The following is a 13,446-nucleotide window of genomic DNA, read 5'->3' on the forward strand; positions in this document are numbered from 1 at the left end:
TTATATGGGATACCGGTCATCTATTATATGCATCTAAGGCCTAGTCTTAAATGATAAATTTTATCTATATCTTGTTTATAAAATATAAATATTTAAACAATTTTGAATCTATACATCCTTCGTAGAATGGTGTCAATTGATGCATCTTATGTTCCTTTTTATTTGTATTCTTCTTTAAGCAAAATATGTTTTTCTATATTTTTATTTTAGTTAAAAATAAAAATTTTAAAAAAAAGAATCTACTCTTTTTAATTTAATTTACAAAATTACAAAAAAAATAATTTTAACGTCATCTTAATCCACTAGTTTTTGTTTTCTCGAATATACCTTATAGAGAAAAATATAATATTTTTTTTTAAAAAATTTTTAATTTTTTTGATTTTTCTCTACTTAGTTTCTTGTTTTATTGTCCAACCATGAAAAGAAATATTCTAACAAGATTCTTATGCAAATTATCCAAAAGAAACAAAAAATACATAACCTATAATATAAACTTTATTTTTATCAAATGGTAGCCATTCATCAAACATTCCACGAGGTGCACCGGAAGGCGACTCAACACTGCAACTCGAGGCACCCAATCAACACGGTAAGCGACTGGTAATCGTACACGTGGTCAGGGGACGATTGATCCGACGGCTAAAATTTCATCCGATACCTAGATCACGACGAGATCGTCAAATCATTTGCCGGCTTCTTTCCCGCCCTGCTCTTTTCTCTCTCTTTGCCCTCCATCCCCATTCCGAAATCGAGACCTTGCGTCGCTCCGCCATGCTTTCTTCGCCCATCTAAAACCCTAACTCCTCCATCTCCCAAAACCATAATCCCCAAACCACCCCCCCAAAAGAAAACCGGTCCCTGGATTCCTTTTGATCCTTGGAACCCTCTCCCTTCGGTGAATCGATGGAGATCACCGAGGAGCAGAGGCGAAGGGCGGAGGCCAACCGGCTCGTGGCTCTCGAGAAGCGGAAGCACGCGACGGAGATGCCGGACGTCGGGGCGTGGAAGCTCTTCAAGTGCCGCAAAATTCAACGCCTGTCGCCGGAACCGGAGAAGAAGCCGGAGCTGCCGCCGCCGCCTCCACCTCCACCGTCGCTCTCCCGTTTCTGCGTCGTCCTTGAGATTTGCTCCCCCGACGAATTCTCCGTCACCCCGGAGCCTCTTCAGGGTTCTCCGTTCCCTGGAGAGCTACAGTGCCTTCAGATCATCGAGGCTTCCCTCTCATCGGTTGGCCCTATGGCCCTATCTATCCTATCATATTCTTTTTGAAGTTCTTGAAGTTTAAATTTCCCTATTCCATTCCTGAAAATTAGAGTTGTTAATGCGTCCTTTTTCTTGATTTTGTTTTGCGTGGATTCTTTTAAGAAAGATTTCTGGCATTGCCAGGATTTTCTTTTGTAAATGAATTCAGGTCATTGGTTCTCTCTCTATAAATGAAAAATGTCCGTCATTTCATGGTGTTCATGGTTCTTTTCATTTCGGTTCATATGATTAGGTCGTACCATTTTGCCCGATGGTAAGTCAGGGTGGTCGGAGGACTTCTGTGTTTAAGCTCGAGGATTATGGCATGGTGTTGAGATGCCTAAAGAAGTTACAGGGGGTTGACTTGCAAGATATTCCTTATACCACACGAATAGTTGTCCAAAAATTTTCACAGTGTGTTGGGAATCATTGGGTGCCTTCTGTGGAGGGGCATTATTCTGATGAACAAGTTGATGAGTTACTTGGAAGACTGCCTAAAAAGTTACTAGATGCACTGCACCCATTTCAACTTGATGGTGTGAAGTTCGGCCTCCGAAGAGGCGGGCGTTGCCTTATTGCAGATGAAATGGGTCTAGGAAAGACTATCCAGGTGAGATCCTGTGTCATATTGGGGTCTGCTTTCTACCATCTGTATATTACCGTATGTATTAAGCTAGTTTATATCTCTTAGCCTGTGTTGTTTGAAATGTTTGTCTTGCGAAGAATCTTGGGCTAAATTCTATTCTTACCATATATGACTCTTGTCGATATTTTTTTCTTTAGGATATCTGTGTGATGTCCTTGCTTTCCTGCATATGTCCTTGATCTCACTGTTCATCGTAGGAACCCTATCTTTCTAGCTTTCTAATAACAACCTGCTTCTGACTTTACTCCAAAAGCATGTGACTGGAATCTAAAGAGAATGCTATTTCTCAGGAATAAATTCTATAGTTAAGGAAATTTTGTCATGATACCAGACTAAAAAAACACAAATGGTCCAGAATGCGACACAGATAATCAAATATTATGAACTCAACAACCAAAATAAGTAATACTCCAAAAAATATTTCAGCTTTATGGTTAATGGCAAAATATCAAATTTCTTAGCACTATATAAACGAAAAGACAATTACAGCTACTAAATCCTCCATGTATAAGCAATCGATGAAATCATTGCTACATGAGAAATTTCAGTTCCAAAATACAAATTAAACAATTTCTAGACAGATGACTTGGTCTCTCCAAAACTACTAGGAATAAAATTAGAAGGAAATAACCGTTGTCCAAAACTGTTGATAAAATGAAAATATTGAACTAATCTCCTTACATGCAACTTTCCATCAACTTGATTGTTTATCCATCTTAAGTAGCAAAGCCAAGCCCTATCTCTAATATTAGTTTGTAATAATAAGGAACAGGTGAGCTCAGTAAGCAAATATTCATAACATCAAATAGAATCTAGCTAGAAGATAGATATTTGATAATAAAATATTTTTATTTTTTTGATCATCACAAGTGATTGTTAATATACTGAGCTTACTTCAATCTTTGAAAGAAGACTAAGTGTCAAATAGTTCCCTCAGAAATTACCAATTAAACATATTAACAAGCATAGCGTTAAGTCAGAATATACATAGACTAAGTATAAAACAAACTCTTTAATGGTTCGGGCATATAGGCTCCCATGGGCACATAACAAGCTTCCCATAATTTGGTGCACAATAGTGCATTGGTATTGAAGGCCAACAACACCGTCCCTGCTGGTCAGTACAACAGTCACATATATAATTCCAACCTCAAAATATTTGTGGCACATAAGTATCAAGGCAAATTGAATTGGAATCACAATAATTTTAACTTATATGAAAGAATTTCAAAATTTAATTAACAACATATCATGAGCATTAATTGCTGAAACAAAAAATGCTCAAACTAAAGAAAAATAAGTCGACAGTAAAACACTTTTATTAATTCGTATGTTTTCATATAGAAATCTGATTTTATCATATAAAAGCATCATGTAAATTATTAATGATGTTGCCAAGTAAAGTATATTATAAAAAGGAAAAAAAAAAGGCTATCATGAATATCTACATACAACTGTTATTCTTCTTGTAAACTGGTCACTAATAGCCTCCGAATAAGCTCAAAAAACTGTCAATTAAGTCCTAAAAGGGGAATCATTTACAACTATATTCAATAAATAGCATCCAAAATTGCTTACTCTAACTTAGAATAACTAGTTTGACCACTTTATAGCATAATCCCTCGTCATGGCAGCTCTTAACTAAGCCTTCCTATGGTCCAATAGTAACTCCATCACCATTCCAAACAGTCCCTAGGCCTCTAGGGAATCCATGCATTATTAAAATAACCAATTCTATTATCACTACATATCTGCCATTGCTGGCAAGAAAGAGAGTTTACCATGAAAAGTTGGCATAAGATCAGAATTTTTTACTCTACTTATTCTGGGGGTAGTTCATATATCGGCCTCCAATAGATAAAAATTTGGTTCGAAAATTTTGTGTCTAGCTTGTGTAAGAGAACCGCCTATGGGTATATTAACTTGCAAACAGCCACTCTGAAATAAATATAAAATGATTTCCTGCAAAGAGAATTAAATCTTGGTACTTCTCAGATTTAAAGTTCTGCTTGTTGAACCGATACATAGAAAAATCACGGCAAAATTAAACTCTAAGTCAACAAACACAAGGGTTCAATTTAGTACATTCAGCATTGCTTGCAATAGATAGTAATTTAATACTCTGGAGAATTTTAATGGCTGAAACCATTCTCTCTCTCTTTTTTTTTTTCTAAAAAATTTCAGAAGAATAATCTCCTCAATAAATTACGAATCATGCATACCTTAATTAGTGATGCTCCTTGTACCAGAAAAATTCAGTGAAGCCCTCTACAAGATTTTTTTTTTCCTTCCAAAAATCAAGATTTTGTTCCTTTGATTTTTTTTTTTTTTTTGCAACCCTTATTCCTTCTTTTTTCATCTCTTGATGGCTGAGTGTTCCTCTTCTTTGTTTTCCAATGCAACACAGGGAAAAGTAGGGTTTCCTGTTAACATAGAGAAAAATTTGGTCTCAGGTTCAATGACAAGCCACTAAACCATATGACCCGCTATAACAGGTCTGTACAGTAGGCCCAACTTCAAAAATTGATAACTTAAATTATTTCATTCAAATATGCCAAAATCACTACCATTTCTAAGCTCTCAAAGTCTGCTTTCATGTAAAATAGGTTTCACTAAAAAATTCTACACATTTCAATTTATGATTGATCAAAATTCGTTGTCTTGAATCCGGAGCATGTAGCACTAAACCTTATGTTCTAGTCTAACACTGCTAGTTCTTAGTAACCTTGATAAACACAAAATTAAAAGCATGCACATAAGAATACATATAAATAAAATAAAAAAGATAATCTAAAGTCTAGAAATATACAAGGTGTGACACTTTTGCTGATCATAATTATCGCTGTTAAGTCCTATCCCAACTATGTATTTTCAACTTTGCAAATCCTTTTTCACTTATTGTTTCTAGGACAGGCACTAGAATTACATACCTTTATGAAATATTTGCTGAACTTCCACCCTTGCTGCATTAGTTCTTCCCCTCCTGTCATATAATTCTTTAATACAAATTAGAGCCTGCATTGAAGCATTTCTAGGTCAGTTTTGTGCGGGACAATACAACTAGCTAAGTACTTTATCACTCAGTTGCTGCAGATTTGGTGCTTCCTCTGATATTTGAATTCCATATCCTAATCTACCTTGTTTTACCAATAATTCGCCTTAGATTTTTCCTTGCCAGATTTATCTGTTGTTTTTGAACCTTTGTTATTATCCAATGTATTTGGGTCATCCACTTGCCTGCCTTATTTCCATTCTGTAAAATTTTTTCTGCATTCCAAAGTAATGCATTGAGGAAACATCATTTTACACTACTCATGGACTTTATCTACTTGGCTCTACTTTGAATGTATAGCTTTCTTTGTTTGCTCCAAGATAACATTCATGATGACAGAATGGTATTTCTTGACCATCTATTTTGATTGGAGCTTGATTTTTGTTGTTTTAGGAAACTACATTTCATTTACTTTGTTTTAGTTCTCTTTAAATTTAGGTCTTTATACTCAAATTTTTCATGCATAATATTATTAAGCATATAAATTTTAAACAAAGCTCATGTTAGCAATTGATCATCCTATTGTGCATTTCATGTATCTCCTCAATATCAATACTAATTTTATGATTCATATATTACAATTGTAAGAAGTTACGAACTTAGAGCTAACACCAGTAGAGATTCCATGTTATTCTATGTGATTATCTGTGACAATTGTAAGAAGACAGATGTAGTTACAGTCAGTGTAGGCTTGGTATGATGAAAGAAGATATTTCATACTTATAGTGAAATTACTCTATAAAACATCTAAAAATGCAACTTTTACCTTAAGTTAGATAAGTAAATGAGTAATCCATGAATACTTTGATGTTAAATAATAAATCAACCACTTTACTAGATAATTTCTAGAAGAATTGATTGTTGCAAGAGAATGAGAAAAGTATGTGAGCACTTTGCAGTAGTCTTGTAAGCTATAAAAAAAAATTGAGTTATTGATGAAATTTGCTTGATTTATTTAACAAATGTCTTGTTTAGGAGAAGCATTTGCAATTCAAAATTAAACTTCACAATGTTGACAAATGTGAGACCTTTAAGTAAGCTGCATAGAAGCCAAAAGCTGTACTCACATTGTCATCATGGGGACCTGTGGTCCACAAGGCTAACTTGGTAGACCTATGGTGTCACGCCCCCGATCCGAGATTGTGAATCGAGGGTCGCGGCAACCGCCGCATACTCATGAAGAACTCTCTCCATAAGCATGCAAGGCATCTCATCACGATATCAATGCATCACAGCGGAATAAATTCAAATAATTATTATTCAACTGTAATTCAAGTAATTAAATCAAATGTCTTACATCCAATAAAATTTTTGCTAAAAATAAAATATTAGATCTAAGTTTATTGAAGTTGACAACGCTAAATCTTGCCTCTAAAAGCTCTGTCCCAATATTTCTTCCCACGCTCGAAATTAATTATCTGAATCTGAAAAAATAGAAAGGAAGGTAATGAGCTAGACAGCCCAGTAAGTAACATGTATCTCTACCAGATATTTCAGATATTATATAATTTTCAAGAATAATGCTGCAAATAAACATAAAAATATATTTCATGCTGATTTAATACAAATTCAATATTTTCAAATATTCACATATAATATAATCATAAATCCGATTCGATTCAAAACACTCGTAACTCAACAGCCTCGACTATGACCAACGTTTAACCCCCATTGGCGTGGTCCACAGAATACCAGCGTACAACTCCCACTGGCAGGGTCCACAAATACCAGCGCACAACCCCCACTGGCAGGGTCCACAAACACCAGCGCACAACCCCCACTGGCAGGGTCCACTGAGTACCAACGTATAATCCCCATTGGCGGGGCCCACTGAAACATAGTTAGGCTGAGAGCATAAATCCGATCTGTATCAAAACACTTTGTACCATAATATATCATAATTTTTCACTGAACATGTGCATAAATCGACGTACCATAATATTTCAAAAGCACTTTTCTTTCAAAACATAATTTCATAAATCATGCATAATTTCAGAGAATAATTATTTATTTTCAGAATAAATATGGAATATCTCGAGAAGATGATTCATTACTTACCTTTCACGGAGCACTGAATGAACAGATCAACTAACTTCGAGGAGATTCTTCCGTGCCTATTATCCAAAATTATATTTTTACATTAATTTTAATTCAAAATTCAATCTAAACAGATCCCAAATCAAAATCTCACTTAAAATCAGACTCTTCCCTAAACTCGATCAAAATCATCAGATGAAGCCTTCCACTACGCTAATTCTAGAGGAATAATTTTAGAGAGAGAGAAATCCATTAAGAGAGAAAAACAATCTAGAGAGAGAAAATTCTAGAGAGAGAAAGTCCAATTCCAGAGAGAGAAAGACAGGGTTCAGACCGAAAGAAGAGAGAGAAACTCTCTCTCTCATCATTTTTTTATTTTTTTTATTTATTTGTTCATTTATATATATATATATATATAAGTATATATATATATACTTTGTTATTATTATTATTATATATTTTTTTCTTTTATTTTCTTTTCTTTTTCTTTTTTTTCTTCTTTTTTTCTTTTCTTTTCTTTTTCTCTTTTTCTTCTTCTTCTTTCTTTTCTTTCCTTTTTTTTTTTTCTTCTTGGGCTTCTTCCAGGCCGAACAGGGGACGGCAGTCCCCTCCTTGTGCCGGGCCGTTCAGGCCACGGCCGCCGCGGCGGAGGCCGGCGGCAGAGGGGGGCCACTCCCTCGGTCACGGAGGAGCATGGCCGGCGATCGATTTCGATCGCTGGCGCCGGAAAATTCACGGGAAAAGAGACCAAAACAGAGGTCCCTTTTTCCGACTGAAAATCGGCGACTCTCGTCGCCGGCAGCCGCGCACAAGGGCACGGGAGGAAGGGGAAGGAAGAGGGGAAGAGAAAGGGAACTCACCTCGACCTCCGGTGACCTCGTCGGTGAGCAATCACGGCGAGAATCAAAACGGTGTCCGCGGCTCCGATCGGGAAAAATAGGGAGAAAGAGAGAGAAAGGGGGCCGATGTTGGGTTTCTAGGAAGGGAAAGATCTTCTTATAGAGGGCCCTAGGACTTCGAGAGGTCCTAGGACTCCTAATTTGCCCGGATCTCGCCGGAGAAGAAGACTCCTATCGGGAGTCTTCTTCCCGGTTTTTCCTCTGTTTTTTTTTTTTTTTTTTGAATGGGCTTGGGTCTGGATGGATTGGGCTTGGTTTGGGCTATAACATATGGTCTAATGAACTGATGAATTTGATTATGGGATCTGATACTGCTTTCTAGATTTCATTTGAATGGGGAACTAAACGTTATCTCCAGATTCTGATATCAAAAATTTCCAATCATGGATTTCAATGTTGTTTGTAGATTCAAAAATTAAATTGTAATCAGTTTTATGACCTGAAAGTCAACTGAAGACCTTGGAATATGAACTTGAACTTGAAATCTAAAGCAGATCTTGCAATTGATGTTCAAACTTTGGGGTTTTATAGTTCTTTCTAGCTCTTAAAATCAGAAGTGGAACTTACAAATTTTTCCTAGGTCTTTAAATTGAAAAGAGAAAAGCTTGGCATTCAAATGTCCTATACAAATTCACGATTTATGTTAAGTCATCATTGGGCTAAAACTAATCAAATCTGGACAACTAAATCACTAAAGTCAATTGGTTTTGGAGTCTTTAAGCTAGATTGGACTGTCAAGAGTTCTTAACGTAGTACGAACCTTTTAAGGCCCTAAATTTGAACTCTCTTGTACTTCTTAGTATTTCTTTTCTCTGGTCAATACTTTAAAAACATTTTACATCTAGCCAGGCTTTGGCTAAGCTATGTAATTGAGAAAATTAGGGTAGTTTCCTGTTTGAGTTGTTGGTCTGATCTGTGGTTAGAAGGCAGGGACTTGGCCCCAGATTGGGCTCAAGGTTTGATCTAGCCATGTCTTGGTCATGCTTGACCAATTGGCTCCTATGAGGAAACATGTGCAGAAGTTGCAAGGATTGAGTTGTAAACCATTGATAACAGTTGATGCAACCTTTGGTAGAATATGTTGATAGGGCATGATTTATACACTACAATCCCAACTTGATGGGACTAGGCCTTTTGGTTATGTCTTTATATGTTCTGTCAATTCCTTGTTAAAACTTGGCCTACAGTTACTGATCAAGTAATATAGCTAGCACATTGCCTCTTTATTAAAGTACAGTTTCTTTTCCTTTTTCTTTTTTTTTTGAACTAGCTAATAATGTGCAGCAGAACATTGTTAACTCTTCTTGTGGTGTTAAACATTCTTTCTAGTAGCATGATGTTGAATTATCCCTTAGTAGATTTGAAGAATTATGTGCATTCCTTTTTTTTTTTTTTCAGGCAATTACAATAGCATGTTGTTTCAAGGATGAAGGCCCTATACTGGTAGTCTGCCCTGCTGTCCTCCGTTACTCATGGGCAGAGGAGTTAGAGCACTGGCTTCCCCTCCTACCAAAGGATATCCATCTTGGTATTTTCTAAGATCTCATGCCTAATATGAATTTGAAGAGAGTTTGAGGACCTGCATGTGCAGTCATGATTTTGCTTTAAATTCCTGTTTTGGTTTTGTAAGATTTTCTCATTACAATGGCAAATCTACTAGATGAAGTGGACAAATTGTTGCAACAACTGGTTGCTTGCTGCACATGTTCTGCCTTACCTTAGGTTCAGCAAGACATATACCGTCATTAATGCTGAAATGAAGCCTTCTTTTTTGCAAGTTTTTCAAACCTGAATGATGGCTCTTTTGAGTCGATTTTTCCACATACATATTTTGAAGAATAACTATTCCTCCATTTAGCATCACACCCCCAAGCGAGCCTCTTAACACCAATGTTCATAGATTTCATTGCATGTCTTCGTTCTTGTAGTAAAAAAAATGATGGCTTTACCATCAATTTTGCCAAATGCCTGGCTCTTCTCAGCAAACTTCAAGCCATGAAATTTCCAGAATTTATGTGTAACTACCATTATATATTACCGATTTTATTGTTACATGTGCATTCTGCTGTCATGCTTCCAGTATGATCATGCCACTAATAGGATAATGTGGATTGCGGGTATCCTTTTCTATTATTATCTTTTCATTTATAGTTTGCTCAAGTGTGCCCCTTATATAAGCTAAATATTCTGAAAGTTTCTGGAACTGCTAGTATGCTTTTCTGGAGTAAATCAATTGAGGATGCTTATAGAATAAAAATCTTTCACTATATCCTGTAAACTATAATTATATTTGCCTCCTACTTCAACAACACTGCTAAAATGGCTAAGAAAGAACTTCTGGTACCAGAAGCAGTTGTTTTTTGTGGTTGTCCAGAGACACCATGGCAATTACAGATTATGATCTGTGTCAAAGAACGAGCTTCCTCTACTTCTTTTAGGCCTGTTAGATGGTGGGATAGAAAAAGTTGGATTAGCTATCCTTATGTCTCAGTGTGCTTTTAGGCTATCCTTATTCCTGGTAGGAAAAGATTTGTTTGGTTGAAGTTCGTAGGGTTAACTGAAAAAAGTGGGGAAGTAAGAGAGAGAAAAAAATAACTCCCCCACCTGTTGCCAGGTAAGTTGCATAGACCAATACAAACTTAGTTCCCAAAAAAGCGATTGTTTGGCAGGACAATGGGATAACAAATCCCTGTTCCGGGATTATCCCCCAATCAAACAGGGCCTTGATCTACCTGGAGAATATGTTAGTAAATTCAATCATTACTGAATCATATAAAGTTCATCTGTAGAGCATGAGCAGTTGTTCACTGTAAGATGCTTTGTGGTTCTATTGTGCTATTGCTCGTAAAGCGTAGCATTACCAAAGCATTAAAGCTTTACTGCAAGCTGCATTATGGCATACTCTCGTCTCATATTTTGGATGAGCAGATTAAATGCTTTTCATTGTGAATGGTTAGTGATGCAATCTTCCCCGCTAATGGTAATGATTATTAGTTCTGATTGAGTTGATCTTTAAAACACCAACTCATCTTGGCCTTTACACTTATGTTTAAAACACTCTCATATGTGGATGTCTAGAAAACATTTCCAGCTACCATTTGGTAGCGTATTTGTTGAAATTGGAAATTATCTGTATTATGGTTTGCCATACCGCCCCATATGGGGCATACTGTACCATACCTTGTCGTATCGGTATGCTATACTGCTCCATACGGATGCCGCCGTATTGTACCATACCGCATACTGATACTATAGTGGCATTTGATTGGTAAGGGGTCCGGTACCAAGATGGCGAACCTTGATCTATTCTTTTGACATTCCATGCATGTGCTGGCTTATGAGCAATTGGTGTGAGCGAGTGGCTGGTTTTCTGAGGAAAATGATTGCCTATTAATCTGTATAAACTATGTTGTTAAGATCAGGATCAGGTTGTAAATCATTGAGGGAGTTAGGTTGGATCAGATAATGGATTGGATTGTGCACTGTAAGATCTTTCTGATTGGTTCAGAAAACTTACAAATATAAAAAATGTGAAATTTGAAAAATGAGTAAATTATAAAGTAGATGAATGAAGAATAAAATACCATAAATAAAAGAAGTTAAGTTTCCACCATCATGAATTCATTTATAGCATGTCTAGTAAGTCAGGCATCATAATTATCTAGGATATCTATGAACAACCTATCAATAATCATCCTTTTAGGTAGAATGTTTTTAGGGAATCAGATTTTAGCAAGTGATTGTAAAAATATGAGAATTCTGCCTCTTGATCTTAACTCCATAAGTTCCAATTCTTCTTCTTATTCTCTTCTCTTTTTTAGAAGTTGAAAATCTTAATGAGTTTACCATGTTATGTGCTTCAACTTATTAGAGATAAACAAGTAATTTTAAAGGCCATGTAATCGGATAAATTATTAAAATGGGTTCCACATGATTTCATATGAAAATAACATGATCAAGTTGGATCTTTTGATCCAAGGGATTGTGTGCTGCATGATATAGATCTAGATCATATGATCCTAACTAATTACAATCCAAGGATGAGATCCAGATGGTTAGGGTTATTTTGATCTGGATCACAAGATCCAGACTATGGATCCCAAGATTTTTGATGCATGTATAACCTTGCCATGTACTACAGATATAACATTCCATAGAGCTATCAACAAAAAATTTTGATGCAATTTTGCAGTTGAACTCTAGCCACAACCATCAGAATTGCTTCTTCTCCTTCTACGACTACTATCAGACTATTATCACTTGCCATCTTTTGCAGCCAATAAGCTAAAGTTGGTACACGTGCTGATGAACTTCAGCAACCCCTATGACATGAACCAAGGCCGCCATTAGGAGCGGGTTTCTAGTGATCTTTACCAGTCACTTGAGTAAATCACATATGTGATTAACAAGTGTAGGCATACATATCATAACAGAAAATGCAATCTTATCTTGGTAATTGGTTTCTTGTATCATATATACTTCTTTCCCTCTTAATATATTACTAGTCTTACACCTATGCATGTGATTGTAGTATTTATCCTTTTGAAACTTTTTGGATGTCTTTGACAAATTTCGGATGCTTTCCTTTGTTCATTACTAAGTTTGTTACATAGTGTGGAACTGTTCCCAGTTTACTGTTGATAGATGTTTACAGATGTCGTATTTTGATTTTCAGTATTTGGTCACCAAAATAATCTTGAGTATTTGGAAAGATTTCCGAAAGTAGTGGTTATTTCATACACGATGTTGAACCGTCTCCGGAAGAGTATGTTAGAACAAGAGTGGGCACTTATGATTATTGATGAATCACACAATCTACGTTGCACAAAGCAAAAGTCAGAATCAGAAGAGGTATCATGTTAACTACTTATATATGCTTTTTCTTGTATGCCAAATGACTACTGAAGCTGGATATCTGCTTTTATACATTTTCTCTGTGGTCTTTTTGTCACTTGTTTTCTTGTTATATCATAATCTGTGGGGCTTATATCAGTAGAAACCTGACCAGAAAAAATTACATTTTTTCTTTGCATTAATTTAATTTACTACATCAAATTCTTATGTAATTAATAATTTTTGTAGGATTGGTGGTGGGTACTGTTGCTCCAAAAGTTTCTATCCTTGTTGAGTTAAATATGTATTTTGCATGCTAACTAATGTTTCGCATGATGTTATGCTTCCTGTATGGTTTAAATGTGAACTTTTTTTCGCATTTTTTTCGAAGCATACTTGTTTTTTTTTTTTTTTTTTTTTTTTTTTTGAGACTTAGGAAGCCAGAAATTTGGGGGAAATGATAATTTAATTTTATTTTGCTTCTTGTTTTTCAGTTCAAAATTCTTTTGAAAATTTTGACTGAGAATAGCTTGTAAGGATTTATGTCAGTTTCTTCATTCAAGGGTTTCTGTATAGACATGTACCTTATCATGGTATACAATGTTTTATTATTGCAACTATGAATAGACATGGGTAACGGGTTGGGCCGCCCATTACACGGCCCGACCCGACACGAAACGAGCTGTGCCAGGCACGGCCCCTTAGAAGGGGTCAGGCTGGACTGAGGGTTTGCGGCC

General features: G+C 36.0%; 1 protein-coding gene across 1 annotated transcript in view; it reads left to right on the forward strand.

The window, feature by feature from the left end:
- The first annotated feature begins 467 nt into the window (after positions 1-467).
- LOC105055998 (uncharacterized) overlaps positions 468-13,446 on the forward strand; it is a 41,877-nt gene continuing 28,898 nt past the window's right edge. The window contains 4 exon segments of the mRNA XM_073248094.1: positions 468-1,227; positions 1,496-1,852; positions 9,275-9,404; positions 12,552-12,727. Coding sequence (XP_073104195.1) covers positions 904-1,227; positions 1,496-1,852; positions 9,275-9,404; positions 12,552-12,727 — 987 coding nt within the window. The 5' untranslated portion in view covers positions 468-903.

This window comes from Elaeis guineensis, chromosome 13 (assembly GCF_000442705.2).
Source record: "Elaeis guineensis isolate ETL-2024a chromosome 13, EG11, whole genome shotgun sequence".
NCBI lineage: Eukaryota > Viridiplantae > Streptophyta > Magnoliopsida > Arecales > Arecaceae > Elaeis > Elaeis guineensis.